Genomic DNA, 22,185 nt, shown 5'->3' with positions numbered 1-22,185 from the left:
TGAGCTGTGGCGCTGGCCTACTTATAATCATAACAATACTAGTTGCAATCTTAACAGTTTTAATTATAATCTTGACATTAATCCAGGTATTGACTTCAATCATATGTAGGACATAGACAAATTACATTTTTATCATTAAGCCAGGCACAACCTATGTGCTTCCAAGCTTGAGTGATCATGCTAGGGGGTTTCTATGCTCTGCCAAGTGTGATGCAGGTTGCCTGGTGTGATGTAGTGGACTGCTATTGTCCAAGTGTTATCATAGTTCCAGACCAAAATCTCATGGTGGTGGTGGGGTCCAGAGTATTAGATATGTCAAATGAGGAAAATGTCAGTTGTAACTCAGCTAGATGTTAACTTTGAATGAATTTTGCAACCAAACATAGTTGATTCAGTTTGTAAACTCCATCACAGAAATTGGAGACATTGGAAAAATAATATCCAGTTCTCTTTTCAACTCTAATACAACCTTTATTCAAAAGAAAATCTAATTAAATTTTTAAATATTTTTGAAAAAAATGCTTTAAATTCATTTAAGGGAATTAAAAATAAACTTTTTTAGTATCCCAAGAAGACTAGAATGATAGAAATTGATTTGATGTCTGTTAGCTGTAAGAAAAAATTTCAAATTCTTGGCCTGGGTAGTAGATCCTCTGTGATGGGGCTTTTGCTTAGTGCAGCATCATTTCGTGTTCTCACATTTGCAGTTTGGTTTCTTGGAAAATATTGGGCAGTTCTAGGCTTACAGGCCTTCACATACACTGTTCCTGCCAATTGCAGTGTTCTGTACCCCATCAGTTGCCTCTGTCACCTACTGACTTCCCTTCTTCACTCAAATGCAGCACAAATATTACTGGTTACCTCCCCAGGATGCTTTCTCTGATGGCCCTTACCCCCAATTCTCATATAAGCCAAACAATTTTGTTTTTTGTGCCATATTTGCAGCTTGTGTATAATTTTGTTCCTGTGTTCACTAGTCTGACTCAAGACTGGTTCTCATGTCTTTGTCATCAGTCCAGCTCCTTCGGGGTGGGATTGTGCTTTAGCCTGGTGCGGAAATTCAGCTGAGAAAACAGACCCTTACAAGAAGCCATGCAATGTGTTCAAGGCAATGAAACTAACTGGGAGGCAGCAGAGGTGGTGGCAAAACTTGAGAGGTGTGACTCCAAAGTTTGCTCTTGACTACTATGGTGTCCATTGTCACCGGGTGATGCCTGCATGCCATGGGGGAAGACAGGCATTTCTGCAGTTCTTGGCAGCTCCATTTACTTTGAGAATTGACATTTTCCCTGACTATTCTTTTACTCCGTCTTATCACCATTTCCCTCAGTTCTCTCAGTGTACAAGTGTGTGTACTGTACGTGTATTCTGAATATGAAGTACACTCAGGATATAGTGTGTATTCTGAGTATGCATAATATATAATTTTTGGTGGTCCTATTGTACTACATTTTACAATAGAAGGAGTACACAGTATGTGTTCAACATATTTGTCAAATTCAATTATATGAATATAAACCCATAGAACAATATTAAAAATGATCCCAATGCAATAAGCCTTTAGCTGCTGTTGCTTTTAGGTATTCATAAGAGGATTAAGAAAAAGATATTTTAATTACCTTTGAAATTTTTTTTGTCTTTTTCCAGCATGGTTCAGATGTAATTAATAATTCAAGTGACTGAGCTTCAGAATTTTTTATATGATCTTTTTATAAACTCTGGATAAGTTTTATCCTTGAGTTCTTTCCTCCCTTTGTGAGTCATTATTATCTTCATCCTTTATCACTGTCATTCTGTAAATACTTATCAGGAGCTCATCCCATACCTAGTGTAATAAATATATGGAAATGTCTTGAGAAAATGTTTTTCTTACTAGAATTGACTTATGCCTCAAACTGGTAAACCTTTTCCTTTGGTCTCAGTCAGCCTTCTGGAATCATATTCTCATTTTGAGATCATTATTATCTTATCCAATTACTTGGAGAATGATTGAAAAAAAAAGTGAGTACATCAGAAAGAAGTGATGCATTTAGGGAAAATCAGAATATTCACCATAAAATTAGAATCAGGCATATGACTCACTGGAACTGGTGAATTTGATTCTCTTTTAAAATATATTTCTAAAGAATACAGTATGTAGTGTGGTATCAACAAATAGCAATAGTTAATGGTTATAAAATGCTCACTCTCTCAGTGTTCCAATTGCTTTGTACTTATTAAGTCATTTAATTCCAATTACAACCATGTGATGTAGGTACTATTAATATTTCTGTTTTATACATGAGAAAACTAAGGGACAGAAAGGTTATGTAATAGCTAACCTTTAACAAGGTCAACTTGCTAATGATTGCCAGAGCCAGAATTGAAACACAGGCAGTTTGGAGCAGGGGTCCTTGTTTGTGACAAGACTGCTCTACCTGCTATAGGGCTATTTCATATGCTGTGAATGAAAAATCACATCAATGATGGTTAAATCATACTTTGTAACAATCATTAAACTCTCAAGCTTAGAAATACATAAAAGCAGAGGAATAAATGCGGAGGGGAGGATTTGTTATTCATAGTGCAATAGGCAAACTACACCCATATTTTAAGCACAAGTTTCTAGTGTGGTGTGATGTGGACGATAAGTTAACCTGTGACAGGGATTAGAAACCTGGAGAGGAGCGACCCCCCACCCCCAAATATTCGTGTGGTGAAACACTAGCCTTCAGTACCTCAGAATGAAATGGTACCTGGAGCTAGGGCCTTTAAAAGAATGATCAAGTTGAAATCAGGTTGTAGGGTGGGCCCTGTTCTGATAAGACTAGTGTCCCTGTAAGAAGAGGAAAGGTTGACTTAGGGCCAGAGGAAGGATCTGTGAGACACAGGGAGAAGACAGCCACTCACAAACCAAGGAGAAAGGCCTCAGAAGAAGCCAGCACTGCCAACACCATGACGTGGGACTTCTGGCTTCCAGAATTGTGGGAAAACAAGTTTCTGTTGTTTAGATATATAATCTGTGGAACCTGACTCAGTGGAGAAAGAATGACAGCTGAAGTTTGAGCTTCCTAATACAAGGCTGCTAAAAACTGTTAAAGCCCACAACTTTCTCTTGATCATAGATAGAATGAAGAATATAGTTTGCCCCATTACATTTTTCTGTGAAGTGAGTTGTCCTCAGCCCCCTGACTTGCTCTCTGTGGGGCCCAAGAGGGCATTCTCCATGGTGTGAGAAGAATCCTAGCAGCTCATCTCCCACCAAGTATGCCCTATGGCCCTGGCCTCTTCCAGTTGTAGCTGTTATGCTCCTCCTGACCTTGAAATTGCTAATTAGCATGATCATCAGTCTGCCCTTCATTTTCTCCAGAAGATTGTCATTAAAGAGCTCCCGAGTAACAGGTAGGGGGCAATGTATTAGTTACAAAAGGATAAGCTAATAAAGAGGAGCTTTGGTTGTTCTTTGCCAGAATTAAGAAGTTGGAAAATGAGATCTTGTTGGGAGTGAATGACAATGGTTCTGGGAAATTCTAGGCTGAGCAGAACATGTATTTAGCAGCATTCAATTCACCCTTTAATTTGACAATGCAAGACCCTGTGCTAACTGCTGGGTTACAACTTTGAATATGATAGAAGCAGCCATTGCACACAAGTAGCTTACATTCCTGTGGGAGAGGCAGAAGCTAAAAAGTGCAGCCATAATTAGCTACTTAATTGTTATTGTGGCAAGTGCTATGTCAAGAAAGAGGCTAGAAAGAGCAAAATAATTTTACTCAGTTCACTATGTTGCACCATATATTACTCTGGGCTGTCCAATGTAAAAAACACTAGACATAGGTGTCTATTTAAATGTAAAATAAACTTAAATGAAATAAATAATAGTTCCTCGGTGGCACAAGGCACATATGGGTAGTGACTACCAGGCTGGGAAGCAGGGATCCAGTATATTTCCATCTTTGCAGAAAGGTTCACTGGGGAACACTGTCTGGACTGTAGAGTTATGCCAGAATTGTAAAGCAAAATAAAAGAACCCTTAACTGTTCATTCCTTAGAGAACGGAAGATATACATATACATATATATATATATATATATATATATTCTACAAAAATAGTCCACTTTTGGCTGCTGGCCACAGTACAAATCTTTTCTTAGTCTGACCTTCAAAATGAGGAATGGGGCTTGATTTAAATTAGAGACAGATTTCTTTTTCTTAGTATTATGAATTTTGAGATTCTGCATTCAGTGACTGTTCACTTTTTTATGTATGAGCAATTTGCTCATGGAAACTGGAGGATTTTTATATGTTTTTTCCTTTTATTTAAAATAACTGACTATTTAAAAATAGGCCGAGTGTAGTTTATAGATAGATAAGAGGAGTGTTGAAGACTGTTACTTTAAAATAGTATTATAACTTCTGGAGTTGGCATAGCTGGGAGAATTATACTTGACCTCAGTATGTCCAATCTCCATTTTTTTCCGAAAAAGAAAAATAAAAAATAGTATGACAGTAGAGAATAAGGAAATCGGCTGTGATCGTTTAATACCCATGAAATTGACATTAGTGGAAGGCTTTATGAAAATATGCATCTAAAGCTGAAGTTATAAAAATATGTCATGGTTGGGGATTTGTTTTTGCTGCTACACCTAAAGGTCACCCTTTGTAGGGAACTCAGATGGCCGGAGACGGCCGGCAAGGATCCATTGATTTCACTTTGTCTAAAACTGAAACATCCTCTGGCAGGTGTCAGCTTGACTGAACAAATAAATATGTTGAGTTGAAGACTAAGGAAGCCTGGCCCATGGGATCCTGCTGGTAGACTGGTTAGAACGTTGCAGGGCTTGTTCTTCATAGACATACATAAATTTTTACTTAAGCTGCACAATAGACATGACCTGCGACATATGCAAATATTAAGAAACAAATATATTCCCTAGAGGAATGTAGCTTCTCAAATCTCTAAGGGAGGGAAATATTAAAATCTTGTCTAGGTGAATATGATTCTTCATTTGTTTCTGTGTGAGGTTCCTCCATTTGATGTTTGTCATTTTCCTTAATGCCCTGCTCTCATTTGTCCTCTAAAAGTTTTTACTTAGCCCTTATGTTCTGGCCGCGGCCATCCCTCTGCAATCCCCCAAACATCCATGTTTTGTCTTGTCTCTGTGTCTTGCATGCATTATTTTCCTTCTGTCCCCATGCTCCTCCAGAAATCTGTAGGATTTGTCCCAGATCTGTCTTTGAATGAGAATTACATTTATAATTATAAATCTATGTGTCTTCTATAAATAAAGACAATCTCCCTTTGAGGTGATTTTGCTCAGTGGCTGATTTTTGACTTTTTCTCTCTTCAAGTTTTTCAGAAAATGAAGAAAGATGGAAAGAGTAAGTGATGTACTGTCCCTTGGCTGTGGTGACTCCCCCAAGGGGCTGTTTGTGAGGGGAGCCATCTCAACTGTAGTCTGATCTCATCCCAATTGGATTCTAGTCTTGAGGTGTTTATATTCATTCTGCACAATTAACAACTCAAAAATCATAGAACTATTTCCTGAGTAGATTGGCAGGTGAGGGAACCTGGCTTCAGCTAGCATGGGGTGTGTGTGTGTGTGTGTATGTGCCTGTGTGTGTCTGTGTGTTTAGTCCCTCTGTAGACTGAAAGTTGTAAAACTGACCTTTGCCCTTGTGGCGATTCAGGCACAGAAGGATGGGGCAGGGTGTAAGGGAGGTATTCATTGACATTTCAGATTGCCTCCTACCTCATACATCTTCCTTACTGAGAATGTTCGTGAATGTACAGTGGTAACACTTTCCACATGCTAAATCATAAGCCCCATAATGCAGAGGAAAGAAATTTGTGTCCTATAACTGTCAACAAATTACTTAAACCTGAGAGCTTTATGTCATATTATGGCCAATTTTGTATGTTAAAATTGTCCAAACAGTTACTCTAAAGGTACTGCCATTTATGTAAAGCATGGATATTTTAAATTATTTAGTTTTTATTATAAAAATAAACTATCAATTTGTAACTTATAAATGTGTATTTCTTTGTTTTCATCTATTTGAAAGGGGCAGGGAGAGAGAGAGAGAGAGAGAGAGAGATCGATCGATCTTTCACCCACTGGTTCACTCCCCAAAGGTCCACAATAGCGAAGGCTGGGCCAGCTGAAGCCAGGAGCCTGGAGCTCCATCCAGGTCTCCCACACGGGTGGCAAGGACCCATGTATTTGAAAGATCATCTGCTGCCTCCTAGAATGCATTAGCAGGAAGTTGGATTGGAAGCAGAACGGCCAGGACTTGAACTGGTGCTCATATAGCATGCAAGGGTCCTAATAGCAGCTTAAGCTGTTGTGCCACAACTCTTGGCCCTATTAGACAATGTTTAAGTTCCTGGTTTTTTTTTTCTTCTTTTTTTCACTATATTGGGAATGCAAGAAGTTAGATACATTTTCTTTGAAGAGGCATGATAATTTTATATTTTCCTAGCAAAGGTATTTTCCACTTGAACAATTTATGTACACAGTGTTCATTTTTAATTTAAATGCATTCTTACATAAAGTTTGTGATATACCAGTGGGTTTTTTTTTTGACAGGCAGAGTTAGAGAGAGAGAGACAGAGAGAAAGGTTTCCTTTTCCATTGGTTCATCCCCCCAATGGCCGCTATGGCTGGAGCGCTGCACTGATCCGAAGCCAGGAGCCAGGTGCTTCCTCCTGGTCTCCCATGTGGGTGCAGGGCCCAAGCACTTGGGCCATCTTCCACTGCTTTCCTCGGCCACAGCAGAGAGCTGGACTGGAAGAGGAGCAACCGGGACAGAATCTGGCGCCCCAACCAGGACTAGAACCCAGGGTGCAGGTGCCGCAGGTGGAGGATTAGCCTAGTGAGTCATGGCGCCAGCCTATATACCAGTGTTTTTGATAACTTTGTTACTTTTTATATCACTTATTTGAGATCACTTTCACATACTTAAAGTGATTGATTTCAAATAGATATGGAATTAAACAAAATTTTTTTTAAAGATTTATTTATTTGAAAGGGAGAATCACACACACACACATTCACACACACAGAAAGAGAGAGAGAGAGAGAGAGAGAGAGAGAGAGAGAGAGATCTTCCATCCATTTGTTCACTCCCCAAATGGTCAGGGTAGGGCTAGGCCAAAGCCAGAAGCTAGGAGCTTCATCTGGGTCTCCCAGGGAGATGCAGGGGCTCAAGCACTTGGGCCGTCTTCCTCTGATTTCCCAGGCACATGAACAGGGATCCAGAATTGGAGCAGCCAGGACACAACTTGTGCCCATCTGGGATGCTGGCATCACAGGTGTTGGCTTAACCCACAATGACACAAGACCTTCCCTAACCAAATGCTCTTAGATCATTTCTAACCATTAGAGCAAGAGGTTTTTGTGGACAATGCATTCCCTACCTAAGCCCAAAACAGGGGGGCCACCTGCTGGACAATGTGGGAATTCTTCCTTTTCACAAGTAGGACTTAGGAGAGCTCTGCTGCTTTAAGTTTAGGTAGATTTATTTCTATATTAAAATTAATATACTAAGTAAATTTCCACTTTACACAAATTAAAGGGCTTGAAATTAAAAGGGAAAAATATTAGGATACATGAAAATCAAGTATGGAGAACAACTGATCCTAGAAGTAGTGGCTTTTTAGTTGCTCCATTTCATAAGTTGCCTTTTTCCCTTTCACAATGCATTGTTCAGCCGAGCTCCACTTATGTGTGAGCACGTATAAAAAGGCTTTCATTAAAGACTTTCAACCCCCACAGCTACACTTCTTCCTCTCCCCCCTCGCCTACGCAGCCAAACTTCTGAACAAGGTTGTTTATACTTGTGGAATCCACTTCCTTACCTCCCACTGGCTCTTTAGTGGACTTTAATCTGTTTTCTTCCCCTGACACTCCATTAAATCCTTCTCACAGGGTCACCAGTAACCACACTGTCACGAGATCTCGCCGAGGTTCTCTGCTTTTATCTTACTGACTACTTGGGAACATTCTATGGCTGATGGCGCCTTCTTTCCTGCACCACTGCTTCCCTCAGCTTCTGAGACACTGCTTCCTCCTGTCCTCTTCCCACAGTGAGGGCTCTTTTGTCCCCAGGAGGCTTTGCAGGTTCCCCTCTGCTCATCAGTTAATGCTGGCATTGCTTAGGGTCAAGCATCGGCTCTCTGCTCTTCTCACTTTCCCCTCTCTCTGGATGATACTGTTTGTGCAAATGTTTTAATTACCCTTTCCATACTCTCTAGATGACCACCACTCATCCCTATCCCCCATGTCACACTTCAAACACCCAGCAACCTACGAAGTTGCACAACACAGCAGGGTCAGCTGTGTCATCCTATACGCATCTCCTGCATGCCCCACTGATACTCCTGGTATTGCTTCAATGAATGAACGACAACCCAGAGTTATCCAAGGCACAATCCTGGGAGTGATCCTTGATCCTTTTCCTAATCCTTTACCTCTAATCAGTTACCAACGTCTCCCCAAGAGATTTCCATTCCCCTAGCCACCACCTTGGTTACCTCCATTTGTCACCCGAGTTTGCAAAAAATCTTTCCTTTCCATGTACTGCATCCCCACTTCACAGCACAGCAGCTGAGGTGACCTCTCCAGTGTAAAACTAGTCACAGCCATTCTGCCTTCTTAAAGCCCTTCAGAGGTTTTGCATCACGCCTGCTCCTCTTGCAAACTCCTTCACTTCTATGAAGCTCTTTGTGACCTGTTCTCCCTGCCCCCTGCTTCCTTTCAAGCGATAACTTGCAGCTCCTTCCTCTCCCATGCCTTACACAGCCACATTGAACGCCCTCCAGTTGCTTGGTGTTGCCAGGGGTGTGCTGATGCTCAGCAGTCACATAGGTTATCCCTTCCCTCTTCCCTGGGAGCCCCGGCCCTATTGTTTGTAGCAGTAATTGGAGTGCTGTTACCCGTGCCTCAGGTGTTGCTCAGCTGCCATGAATTCAGGATGCCTTCCCTTGACGCCTCCACTTTACCCACCCCTCCAACCTCAGCAGGCTTAGGTATCCTGGCTCAAGTTCCCAGAGGAGCCTGTTCTTCCCCATCATAGCACTTTAATTGCTTGCTTTCTTATCACTTTCACGATACACAGTCTCTCTTATTTAACACAGTTAAATGATAAATTGTAACACAGTAGTTTTAGGCCAAGCTCTAATTAATAAATGATAAACTTTTAGAAAACTCAAAGGTCTCATCAAATCCCCATATTTGTTAGAGAAAGAAAGCGCAGTCCACAGGAGTTAGGGACATTTCCACGATCCCACAACCAATTCGTAATTTATAAATCATCCTCCCCACTGCACATATCAGCCAGGACCCCCATTCTCTACACAAAGCTTAGAAAGCCAAAGCTGTAACAAAAGCACGTTTTAAAATTTATTTTATCTTTTTTGTTATGGTTAAAATTTTATCACACCTGCCATTTCTTATTTAAATACCCCCCTCCATTGGGTGGGAATTTAGCTTAGTGGCTAAATGCCCACATTCCTTGTTGTAGTATCTGGGTCTGATTCTCATCTCCAGCTCGAGAAGCCAGGTTATGGCTCAAGTTGTTGGGTCCCTTCAATCCATTCGGGAGACCTGGATTAAATATCCAGGGTCTGGCTTTTGCCTGCCAGCCGAGCTGTTGGGGGCATTTGGTGAGATGATTTGCTCTCATCTGTTTCTTTACCTTTGAGATAAACAAGTTAAAAACAAATGAATTTTTTTTTTTCTTGCATGAGTTATAGGGAACAGAGACCATTCAGGCTTCCTTAGGTGAGACTGTATTTCAAAATTCAGGAACATCTCTTGGGAAAAAAAGGAACCACAGAATGGGCAGGCTCAAGGAATTTTGGGCTAGAAGATTATAATTCAAGCAAGCTTTAGTAACTTTGTTACCTTGTCTTATTCTTTGGGAGCCAGAATGTATGGAATTTACATTAGAGTGCTGTGGCCTCAGCAGAGCTCAACTTTGCTCCTCCCTCTCCCTTTCCTCTGTATACTTTCTAGCACCTATTTCTGTTGGCAACTGGACTAAGATTCTTTGAATTTCCCAGTAACAGCCTCTGAAACAGTTAATCTGATAGGTTTGTCTAATTACGTTCATTACTGACTGCCTGGCATGAAGCCATCTCCTAGGTCACTGTCCAGCTACTGACTGGCCATGTGTGAACACTCAGTCCAACCAGCTGTGGCCAAGTAAGGTCAGCTCTTGTAGTGCAGAGCAGGACCATCCCAGCTCAAGGTCAGCCTGAGGCTATTTTCTTTAGCAGGGAGTCAGTGGCCATGGATAACATCACACACTACTTGTCAAAGGAGTTATGGATTTTCTACATGGTGATAATTTTAAGTTCCTCTAATTTATTTTTTGTGTTCCATGTATGCATGTTCTGAGAAATATCAGCTACTGGTATATTAAGGAATTGAACATGAATTTTTTTCTCCTACTGGTTGCTGATGGTTTGGTTTGCTCAGTAATCTAATCTGGGAAGAATATTCTGGATAGGAAGAAGGAGGAGGGAGGTGTCAGCATGATACTCACAAAACTGAGTGGGTTTGGTGAATGTATGGTGAGTTTTTCCAGGCGTATATATTTATAAAGTTGATTTAAAAATAAGAATGTGAGAGTGATGGTCTTTGACATTTAAAAGAAATGTTTTGACAAGTGCATGCAATGACTTCATGGTGCATATTCCATAAATTCAATAGGAGGGAAGCTGTGGAAATGTATGTCTTTCAAGTGAGTGGTATTTACTGTTGTGAACTTGTTAAGTTACCCAGAGTACTGTCTGTCACTCCTGCTTTCACTCTCACTTTACATAACTAGGTAGTTTTTTCAAAGGTAATGGTAATATGTGAATCTTGATGGGATTCTGGATTTTTAAAAAGTGATGGATATAATATTGGACCGGTGGGGCCAGATTTAGTATGTACTGTAGCCAGATGAAATAATTCAATGAATGTTCATTTGTTTGGGAGTAATAGTGTATTATGGAAATATAGAATGTCCTTATTTTCATGATATGCATACTGGTATTTAGGGGAAGTATACACAGATAAATTGGGACAGATAAGTTGATCAAGCCAACATGATACAATATGAACAATTTGGAACTATGAATGTTATTCTTCAATGGACATGAAAAGTTGGAGGGAAATGTGTTACTAGTAATTTGGTTTGGATGGCTTGACTCTGAGATCCACAACTGGAGCTTGTCTCAGATTAGGGATATTGCCTTCAGTTGCATTAGTCTGGTTTCTTAACTGAATGTTCTGTTGGAGATGATTCACGAGTTCACACTTCATCAATTACCAGATCTCCAAAGCAGTCATTAAGGAGGAAGTTGGGATGGATTTTACCTTTAAGAAGTAGCATGCTTAATTTGGTAGCTATCTTAGCTTCATTCATAAGAAAATGACTCATTTAGGTAAATGGTGTACAACTATTGCTCCTCTGCAATGCTGGCTGATACCTATTTGGCCACTCCAACTGACACAGAATCTAGAACACATGCCAGGGTGAATGGATGCTCATGAGGCCATTGGTGGGCCAGCCCTGCATGAACCAGGATGCAATCTTACAGGGGACAGTTTCAGTCTATTTAAAATCACTAGTGGTTTGCAAAGAATAACGAATAAATGTCCGAGGTGAAAGGACATGACTAGACCAGATGCCATCCTGCAGTTGGGCTGCAGGGAATGCCATGCACGTGGAAGGCAATGTGAATGGTGCCTCTGCAGTTTTGCAACACAGTACTAGATGTCATGAAAAAAACGAAGTGCCTGCTGAAATTCACAGTGCTGCAGAGATGGTAAAGCAGCTGAGACCCTTTTGTGATCAGTTCACTCGGGTTGTGGACTGTTACCATTGCCTCTGCATTCTTACTCTAGCATTTTTGCAGAATTATTTTTGGATGGACAAGTAACTGGTAACTTGAGCAATATGATCAGTAACTTCTTAAGGGAAAACCTTATGAAGCACATCTGAGAATGTATTTTTAAAATACTTTTCTAATGTCAGTAACTATTTCATTAGTTTTTGCTCTGGAGTTTAGGGTATCCTATATCTTTCAAGTTGTTGTAAATGATCTTTTTGAAACAGAAATGGCATGAGTAGGCCAAGTACAGATTTCTAAAGGAGGTCCTCCTGTGTTTGGCCTTTGGCACTTGGGATGTTGGTGTTAATGGAGAGGTTGGGGTCATTTATTATCCTTGGAAAGTGAATTTGAAGAATTGGAACTTTTAGGCAGTGAGTGTTTGCTTGGCTAATAACCTTCCATTCCTAAAGTTTCATGTGAAATGTGATTGCTTTCTTTTGTCACCTTGCTAAAGGTGGATATTAATCTTCTGCTTTTCTTATTAGATCTGTTGACAGAGATGGAGATTATCGCAGTAAAGGGAAGGAAAGAGCAGAGAACAGGGGAATCAGCAAGCAGGAACTTGCATCGTTTTATTGAATGGCTCTTTTATCAAAGTGACTGCAAGAGAAGTCTCAGGGTTCTGGAATCACCACACAAGCTAAATTCATAAAGCTTTCCTCAACTGAATCACGTTTTTAACGTTTAGCTCAGGGTCTTCTCTAGTTCCGCTCACTGGTGTTGAAGAGATTTTGTTGATATTTTCTGTAAGTGAATTAGGCCCGCAGTCATTTGCCCAAAGCAGACGATGGCTTCTTAAACAGAGCACCCTCGGAGGAACTTATGATATCTTCAGAAATATAACAGATCTGTCACAAGGGATAATGCCTGCCATTCATTTCTTTTGGTGACAGATGATTTCACTTCATTTTTTTCTTTCTCATCTGGCATATATGAGACAACTGTTTTAACATTTTCATTCTGATAGTGAGCAATGTTTCAATGTTTTACTGAACAATGTTGCAGCCTCTAAATTATAAATAAGGAGAGCTTTTGGTGGTGGAGAGGGAACAATAACACCTTCTGGGGTCCACTCAGAAAAGGTCCCACATCAATGCAATTACTGTTATTCTTATTTGCGTACTCTGGTGTCTTTTATAGGACTAATGGGAGACATAATCATGGTTTTTATTTTCAGGAACAGTTTATTACTTGCTATTGTGCCCTTGCCTACATATCATTTTTTTCTTAAGTTTCAAGCAGTTTTTTTGTTTCCTCACATTTTAAAAGTTAAAGTACAAGGAGCTCATCTGTAATGTTGTTGTTATTGGCAGCAAAATGTTGCATTTATTGAAACCTTTCCTTTTCTATTTATGGAATAATATGTCACAATCCATAGAATTTGCTAGGTATGCGAGCCATTGTTTTAAACGATGCACATATACCATCACTCATACCATCACTCTAATCTCAGGATAAGTCTATGAGATGGAGTTGAAAAGCTAATAAGGGGTGGCGCCAAGATTTGAAGTAGTTACTCTGACACTGTTGTTCTCTAGTGAGTTCACCTATGTATTAACAATATGGTACAAATCAAAGCATCTGGGAGGAATTCTCCTGTATCAGGTTTATTCCTGCACCATAAGCCAGTGCATCTGCCATCTTGGGCAGCCAACTTATGTGGGAGTTGTTTTTTGACTGGGGGGAGGGGAAGGGCTCTTGAGTATTTCAAGGAGAAATCAGTATTCACAGGAGTCTGGGAGTTAACTGATGAGTCTCACATTCATAACATCCTTTAAAGTGTTTTGCTGGTGCCTATAATGAAATCCGATCCTTTAATTTTCCTTTTAGATGTGACCTATTGGGGCTGATATAGTTTTAAATTAACGTCTTTAAATTAAAAATTAGTCTTTTTCCCTCAGCTTTTTTTCACACTCATGAATCCCCTACCATTGTTTTTATATTCCAGTTTCCTGAACATTTGGCTCATAGTGAGATTATTAAATATTCCCAAATTCTGCACCTACATTGATGACAAATACCAGAAATGAAAGTATCAGCATGAAGCTAGCAATTTATTCCTAGAGCAATCATGGGATTCTATCAGAGAATTTTTTTCTGTTACAAGCCATAGTGATCTGAAGCTGGCTTTCCTTCTTTGTATTTTTAAGTTCTATTGGATGATGTGTGTGATATATCATCTAATATGTCCTAATATAAAAGAAAACAATATGATGATGAAAGAACATCTCTTGGCCTGGGAAGCAGGCATTAGTAGTTACTTCCTTCACAATCATTTTCTGTATGAACCTGGGCAATATATTTATTTGGCTTTCTTGGTTCTTTTTTATCTGTAAAGTTATAAAAACTGCTTAGCTGTCCTTCAGATATTTCAAAAATTTTGAAAAATTGTTAAGCACTCTTATTTCTCAGGCCTAAATGATAGTTATTAAGTGACACTTTATTATAAGTTTTCTACTCCAAGCATTTCCTTGAGGTATAGATATTAAGGAAACAAAAGAAATTATAAATAGAGAAAAATGGGATGCAGGAGGCAATTTTGGTGCTGTGCCATATAGGCAGCCTCTTTCCAGAACACTCTGTCACACCATCTCTGTTTCTGTCTGTACGACTCCAGGATTGAAGACTCGGGGCAAGCATCAAAGGAACCTTCTTGTATTGTCTGTCTTTTTTTTTTTTTTTTTTTTTTTTTTTTTTTTTTTTTTTAGCAAAGACCCCCAAATCGGGTTTGCAGCTTTATTACAACTTTCAAAATACATTTTATCTTATCTGTGGCTCAGGAAATCCCAGGTATCTTCCTAGCAGACTGAAATGTGAACACAACTGGACAGTGCTTTGGGAGTTTAAGCCCCAGACAACGCATACCCGGCTCATTGTGCTCTGGTCCAAAGCCTCCTGCTTCTTCTCGGAGCTTTTCAGTCCCGGCACCACACAGACAGGACGGTCCGGTGATCCATCAAACCCAAGGGCGAAGGCTCAGGGTTAGGACCACTTCTTGGTGACACTGAGATGGTCGAGCTGGTCTGCAACGAACCTGTGCGGGGCGGGGTGGGGAACTTGGAGGTCCTGGCCACCTTCAAGGCCTCGAAGGCCTCGGCCCTGCGCTGCGGCTTGGCCGTACTCCTGCTCGGCGCTCATGGAGGGCATGCTCAGCCAGTAGTGGTTCTCGGCCTCGATCTCCAGCCGACGGATCATGTTATGCTTCGCAAACACGGACACCTGCGGTGGCCGCCAGTGCTTCCCGCTCCACTGCCGGCCCGGAATGCGATTGCGCGGAGCAGCGCGGTGAGGAACATGCTGCCTGCCGCGTTCTCCAGAACTCTGTATTGTGTTTCATTGACAGTAAGATACCAAGAAAGCAATGAAGATGCCTGCCCATCCTCCACATTGCACATTCGCAGAGTGCTGCACTGTCACTTTCTCAGCTCCTCTCCCCAGACCACAGTCCTCACAGCAGTACACTCTTTCCCTCAGCACTTCAGACAACTGGTGACTAGCTTTACCTGTATTTTTGTGATTAATTGACAGATGCCTCTGCATTCACTAGACTTAATTTCTTTGGGGACAATGATAGTGTCTTACTGTAAGTCTTACAACTTACTGTTGTATCCTAGGAAACCAGCCTGGGGGCATAGTGCAGGCATTTGCTGACTTTATTAGGGTTTCTGATGTGCCTCCTTGGTCATTTATACTTTTTTTAGATTTTATTTATATGTTTGAGTGGTACAATTATAGACAGAGAAAGGGAGAGACAGAGAAAAAGGTCTTCTATCCACTGGTTCACTCCCCAAATGGCTGCAACAGGTGGAGCTGAGCCTATGTGAAGCCAGGAGCCAGGAGCTTCTTCCAGGACTCCCATGCAGTTGCAGGGGCCCAAGCACTTGGGCCATCTTCTACTGATTTCCCAGGCCACAGCAGAGAGCTGGATAGAAAGAGGAGCAGCCGAGTCAGAAACTGGTGCCCATATGCGGTGCAGACACCACGGGCAGAGGCTTAGCCTACTGCACCACAGTGCCGGCCCCCATACAAATTATTTTACCTTAAATGACCATTTTCTTGTTTCTCTTTTGAACCATATTTTAAATAACATGTAAGTAGGTTATATTAGCTGTACATTTCATTTTTGAATAATAAAGGGAATCTTATAAAATATTTGTTCTAAAGTGCCTTGGTTTTGATGGGATTGAGAACCATAGCCTTGTATGTAGTGTGTAATAAATATTTATTTGATGAATACGTGAACAAAGTAGAACTTAAGAATCAGGTCTGCTTTTATAGATAAAGGAGACCACAATAGTTCCTAAAGCAAAGGGAGTATTTCTCAAGTCACATATACATGGATGAGAACAAGGTATTACAGGCACAACACATGGGAATTTCAGACTTTAAATTTAATACCTCTTTATTAAGTTCTGGAGAACTTCTTTTTAAGGGCATCTCAATGCAATAGGTAGGTTTGTTTTGCAGTTTTACAACTTTGATAATTGAGTTTTTTAAAAAATTTATTTATTTATTTGAAAGGCAAAGTTACAGAGTAAGAGATGAGGCGGGGAGAGAGTGAGAGAGAGATTCCATTTTCTGGTTCACTCCCCATGGCTGCGACAGCCAGGGCTGGGCCAGGCCGAAGCTAGCAGCCAGGAGTTTCTTTTTTTTTTTTAAAAAAAAAAAAAAGATTTTATTTATTTGAGAGATAGAGTTACAGACAGTGAGAGAGAAAGCCAAAGAGAAAGGTCTTCCGTCCATTGGTTCACTCCCAAAATGGCCGCAATGGCTGGAGTTGCACCGATCCAAAGCCAGGAGCCAGGTGCTTCTTCCCGGTCTCCCATGTGGGTGCAGGGGCCCAAGCACTTGGGCCATCTTCTCCTGCCAGGCCACAGCAGGGAGCTGGATTGGAAGAGGAACAGCTGGGACTAGGACCAGTGCCCATATGGGATGCTGGCACCACAGGTGGTGGATTAACCTACTGTGCCACCATGCTGGCCCCAGCCAGGAATATCTTCTGTGTCTCCCACATGGGTGCAAGAGCCCAATGACTTGGGCCATCTTCCACTGATTTCCCAAGTGCATTAGCAGGGAGTTGGGTAGGAAGTGGAGCAGTGGAGCAGCCAGGCATGGACTGGCACCTGTATGGGATGCTGTTGCTGAGGCCATGGCTTTTAACCTACTGTGCCACAGTGGTGGCCCCCCACCTTTTCTGTACAGAGTTAGGAGCGCAGTGATACTTCCCACTCTACCCTCCCTTCCACCCATGCTCCTACCCTCCCTTCTCTTCCCTTTCTTATTCTTTCTTTTAATATTTACAATGACATATTTGCAGTTTATTTTATAATCATAGGCTTAACTATATAAAGAATTCAACAAACAATAAGACAAAAAAAAAAAAAAACCACTGTTCCTCAAAAGTAGAGACAAGGGCTGTAAACAATCATCAAATCTCAAAATGTCAATTTTGTTCATGTACATTACATTTTTTGTACTCTATTATTTACCACAAATCAGGGGAAACATATGGTATTTGTCTTTTTGGACTGACTTATTTCACTAAGTATAATGGTTATTAAACATGTAGTCTGCTGCATTTTTCAATTTTACATGGATTGTTTGCCATTAAATTATCTTAAACTCTCTTTAAAATGTCTTCCATGCTTTACAAATTATTTTTCCTTGAGAACTAGATTCCCAGCTACTACAAAGACTTATTTATGTTCTGTTTTCACAGTCTTCAGAAATGTTTAATATGTTTAAAAACATTTATTTATTTGAAAGGTAGAGCAACAGAGAGACAGAGGGAGGAGGTGGTGGTTGGGGAGAGACTTTCCACTTGCAGGTTCATTCCCCAATTACCACAGCAGGTAACATGTCTGGGAAGTCAGGAGTTAAGAATTCCATCGTGGTCTCCCACATGGGTGGCAGGATCCAAGTACTTGGGGCATCTTCTGATGCCTTCTCAGACACTTTAGCAGGGAGCTGTACAAAAGCAGAGCAGCTCAGACTTGAACCAGCACTCTGATTTGGGATGCCAGTGTTCTTGGTGGTTTAACCCACTGCACCACAACACTAGAAAATTTAGAAAATTTTGATTAGCTGGAGTTTATTATCAATTATAAAACATATCAGTCACAACTTTTTAAAAATTATATAAAATTACATAATATAATGGTTTTGTTGATCATGCCTAATGTAATTCCCTTTCCTTTGCTACAAAATGATATGGATTAATTACTTTATATAATATAGATTTGAAAAATCAGTGCTTTGTGTGTTTTGGGCAGAGAGTGTCTGAACAACAGTGCACAAAGCACCATGGAGCTGTTAAACCAGAACTACTATACAACTGTTCATCCATATTTCTTGAGTGTTTATAGAGTAAAAATTCAACTTTTTGGGTGGCAAGTAGAGTACTCTTAAAATATTCTTGCCAAGGTGTTGAAAAATAATAAATATGAGTGTTGCTAACTCAATGCAATGGAAACTTGTATTTTTTGTGCAATGAAAGTATTTTATACATAATTTCCAAATGGCTATACCTGTCATCCCTATAACTTTAACATCTTGGATACATTCCCTAAATAATCAGGCTTTCATTTTAGAGAGCAAGAATCCCAAGACATCTTTAATTAATTTAACCTAATATTGCAAACACAACGATGTGCCAGAAATGTTAACATCAAAAGAAATACATCTGCTATAACATAAAAATGGTTTTGTGATCTGCTATATTAATTTCTCAAGTGGAGGACATTATAACAGTTATTTCTGCTTCTTCAGAGGAAGGCATTTGACCTCTTTGAATGATTCAGATTCCCCAAAAGCATGAAATTTGATCTAGTAAGGTGGTGGCTATGCACAGCCCTCCACAGTATAGTCTACCCGGTGGTAGCTGGGACAACTGATGAGACATCACCCTGGTGTCCACAGCCAAATTTTACTGCAGAGCCAGCCCTGGTGATTCTCTCTGGGGGCGTGGAATTGACCAGGGAAAGAATATCAGGTTAATCAATCTGTTGTTTAGTGTGTGCTCAGAGATACCCATATGTGTTGGCCTGGAGAGAGAGCCGCATTTATTTATGTGTGTAGCTGTGTATATGTGAGGGTCTTTTCCATTCCCAGACTCTCAATTAGCTGTTTTAAATATTTGTGGTATGCTCTGAGCAGCCCACTCATTTCCTTCACATGTGACAAGAACTGATGCTCTGCTTTTGCATGCACTGGTATTACAAGGGATAGTACAGTTCATGGGAAAAATAGCTGGAAAAGGGCCATGGTTGTCTTTTGTGAGTCCTCTGCCAAGTTGAAACTAAAATTATTTTCAGACACTGGAGGACAACTGCATTTCCTGGTAGGAACAGGAATAACAAAAATCTTAATTATGTTTTGATAGATTTTAAAGCATGTGAAATAATAGATCACTTACATTTAGAATTCTAGTCTCTTTTAAATATTCAGTAAATGTTAGCTACTATCTAGTGTGATGATAGTATGTTATTGTAAGAAATTCATTAATTGTTATCTAAATGCTGGTACTATGGTGCAACAGCCTGATTTACAATCTTAGTTACATCAGGTAGTTCCTGATTTTGAGAAAATATATGTTAATTGCAGTTTAATGTTGCTGGAAGGATTTAATAAGAGACACTTAATTTTTTTTTTTTTTTTGGACAGGCAGAGTGGACAGTGAGAGAGAGAGAGAGAGAGAGACAGAGAGAAAGTTCTTCCTTTTGCCGTTGGTTCACCCTCCAATGGCCGCTATGGCCGGTGCACTGTGGCCGGCACACTGCACTGATCAGATGGCAGGAGCCAGGTACTTCTCCTGGTCTCCCATGGGGTGCAGGGCCCAAACACTTGGGCCATCCTCCACTGCACTCCCAGGCCACAGCAGAGAGCTGGCCTGGAAGAGGGGCAACTGGGACAGAATCCGGCGCCCCGACTGAGACTAGAACCTGGTGTGCCGGTGCCGCAAGGTGGAGGATTAGCCTATTGAGCCGTGGCGCCGGCCATTAATGTTTACTTTTAAAATGTTCATTAATCATCACTAATTCTTGGACTCACAAATTTCTAAGATGATCTCTCTGTGGTTTTCCATGATTCTAAGGGGTACTTTTTTTTTTTTTTAAAGATTTTCTTTATTTATTTGAGAGATAGAGTTACAAACGGTGACAGGGAGAGAGAAAGGTCTTCCATCTGCTGGTTCACTCTCCAAATGGCTACAACGGCCAGAGCTGGGCTGATCCTAAACCAGGAGCTAGGAGCTTCTTCCAGGTTTCCCACGTGGATGCAGGAACCTAAGGACTTAGGCCATTTTCTACTGCTTTCCTAGGCCATGGCATAGAGTTGGATTGGAAGAGGAGCAGCCGGGACCAGAATCAGTGCCTATAGGGGATGCCAGCGCGGGAGGCAGAGGATTAACCTACTGTGCTGGCCCTCCAAGTGTTACTTTCTAAATGTGTTAGGATTTCCTGGAATCTCACATTCAGGAGCCAACCAACCATGGAGGCCGAATGCTGGCCATGGCTCTTGGGACTGAGTCAGTCTGTTCATCCCATCAGCGCCAGTGTGCATCAGTCTGTTACTCTTACTTTTCTTTGAGTTAAAGCAGCCCTTCTCTGGGGCAGATGTTTGGAGCAGTCTGATTCCAGTTACCTGTTAACATGCACTTTGGGAGGCATCAGGTGATAGCTCAAAAACTTGGGTCCCTGCCATTTGTGTAGAAATCCAGATGGAGTTCTTGACTCCTGGCTGTGGCCTGGCCCAGCCCTGGCTATTGCTGACACTAGGGGAGTGAACCAGTGACTAGAAGCTGTCTCTGTGTCTCTGTCTCTCCAGCTTCCTAATAAGTAGAAATAAATAAAAATGTTTAAAAAGCAGTCCTCATTTTTGTTTTCCTGAAGCACCTCCTAAGATTGCTAGTATAGAACTGCCACAGCGGCTTAACATTTCTTTCAAATTGAGTGTTCAGTGGTCAAATTGTCCATTAATTTTACATTCCATTCCACAGCCATCCCAGATTTATTCTAGCATACAAGGGATGTTTCACTTCATATGCACTAATCAAATGAATCCTCCTGGGCTTTTCTCTCTATCCGTCCTCCCTTCAGACTTCTGTTTGAGAACAGAATTAAAGCATAGCCTTCAGAATACTCTGCTAAAATACTCCTAAATGCACACTGTACAGTGACTAGTACTTTTAAATGTCTTAGCTGATCTGAATACCCAATTCATCTTGGAGGGAATGATGCATAGGACAGAAATGTTTGAAGGGAGGAGATCTTGTGTAAGCTGGATCGTTAAGAAGAGTTTGGGGGAGATTTGATAGAAGAGAAAGGGAGGGGAGGGAAGGGAGGTTGCACTGGATTGTAAGAAGTTGCTGCATAGAAAACGGGAAAAACTCAGCATTGTAAGGAATGCCAGAAGGCGGGTTGTTAATAGTCAACTTCACTCTAGAATTTGCCTCGAAGGAATATTTTCTAGTTCTGGTGCCTTAATTGAGAGCACCCAAAGAGAGACAATATGGGATTCCTTAAACCACAGAACAGAAAGATGAACTTTATTGCTTTTAAAAAAAAGCTTAGTTTTTCACTTTTGCTTCCTTTATTAATTAATAGTTGAATTTCTGATTTGCTAATTTTTTTCTGCCTGTATTGTGCAGCCAGCACTTGTTGTCTCCTGGGTTATCAGGGGATGATGTAGTCATGTTCTTGTGCACTGGTACAAACTGTTTTCTCCAACTGGCCATTGTTTTCCAGAGAATCTGGCTTCTATTTACCAGAACTGGCACAGTCTGGCATTGAAGTTTGGATGCCACCTCTCAGAACCCATGAGATGACATTCTGGCTGATTAAAATAGGCCTTAGAGGCTGCTGTGGGAAAGGGGGTTTAAGAGCATGATGTATCAATGGCGTCAAAGGTTTAAGTTATTATATGTCTCATTGTTATCTTCCAACTAAGAAAGAGGTCAGTTTTGCTTTTGATATGCATTTAAAATGCTTGATGATAATTTCAAAGCTAAATGAATAGGGAACTCTTAAAAGTAATGCTCTGAAAATGAATATGGTATAGTCTCATTGTTAACACAGCTTGCTTTTAAAGGAATCTTTCCGTTTGTGAAAACAGTAGCAAGATGTATATCTGTAAAATCTCTCAGATGCATTTTAAACAAATTAGTCACATTTATATTAAAATATACACAGTATAAAAATGTTTATTATAGTAGTAGACAATGTTAATTGTTTTCCAGATCACCTTATATCATTTAATTGAAATAGCTTCTGAACATATTTTCTCAATATTTTAAATCTTGGAACCATGAGGGAGGTCAAAGG

The 22,185-nt window shown here is 40.6% G+C and overlaps 2 protein-coding genes across 3 annotated transcripts in view; one reads left to right on the top strand and one right to left on the bottom strand.

Annotated features, from left to right (window-relative positions):
• PLCL1 (phospholipase C like 1 (inactive)) overlaps window positions 1-22,185 on the top strand; it is a 410,531-nt gene that overhangs the window by 381,629 nt on the left and 6,717 nt on the right. The window lies entirely within an intron of this gene.
• LOC100351153 (large ribosomal subunit protein mL63) lies at window positions 14,849-15,162 on the bottom strand. Its single transcript, XM_008258886.3, is given in 4 exon segments — window positions 14,849-14,914; window positions 14,917-14,971; window positions 14,973-15,141; window positions 15,144-15,162. Coding segments are annotated over 4 exon segments (309 nt in total).

This window comes from Oryctolagus cuniculus, chromosome 3 (assembly GCF_964237555.1).
Source record: "Oryctolagus cuniculus chromosome 3, mOryCun1.1, whole genome shotgun sequence".
Classification (NCBI taxonomy): Eukaryota; Metazoa; Chordata; class Mammalia; order Lagomorpha; family Leporidae; genus Oryctolagus; species Oryctolagus cuniculus.
The sequence above is the reverse complement of the archived record's forward strand: the minus strand, read 5'-3'. Positions and strand labels throughout refer to the sequence as shown.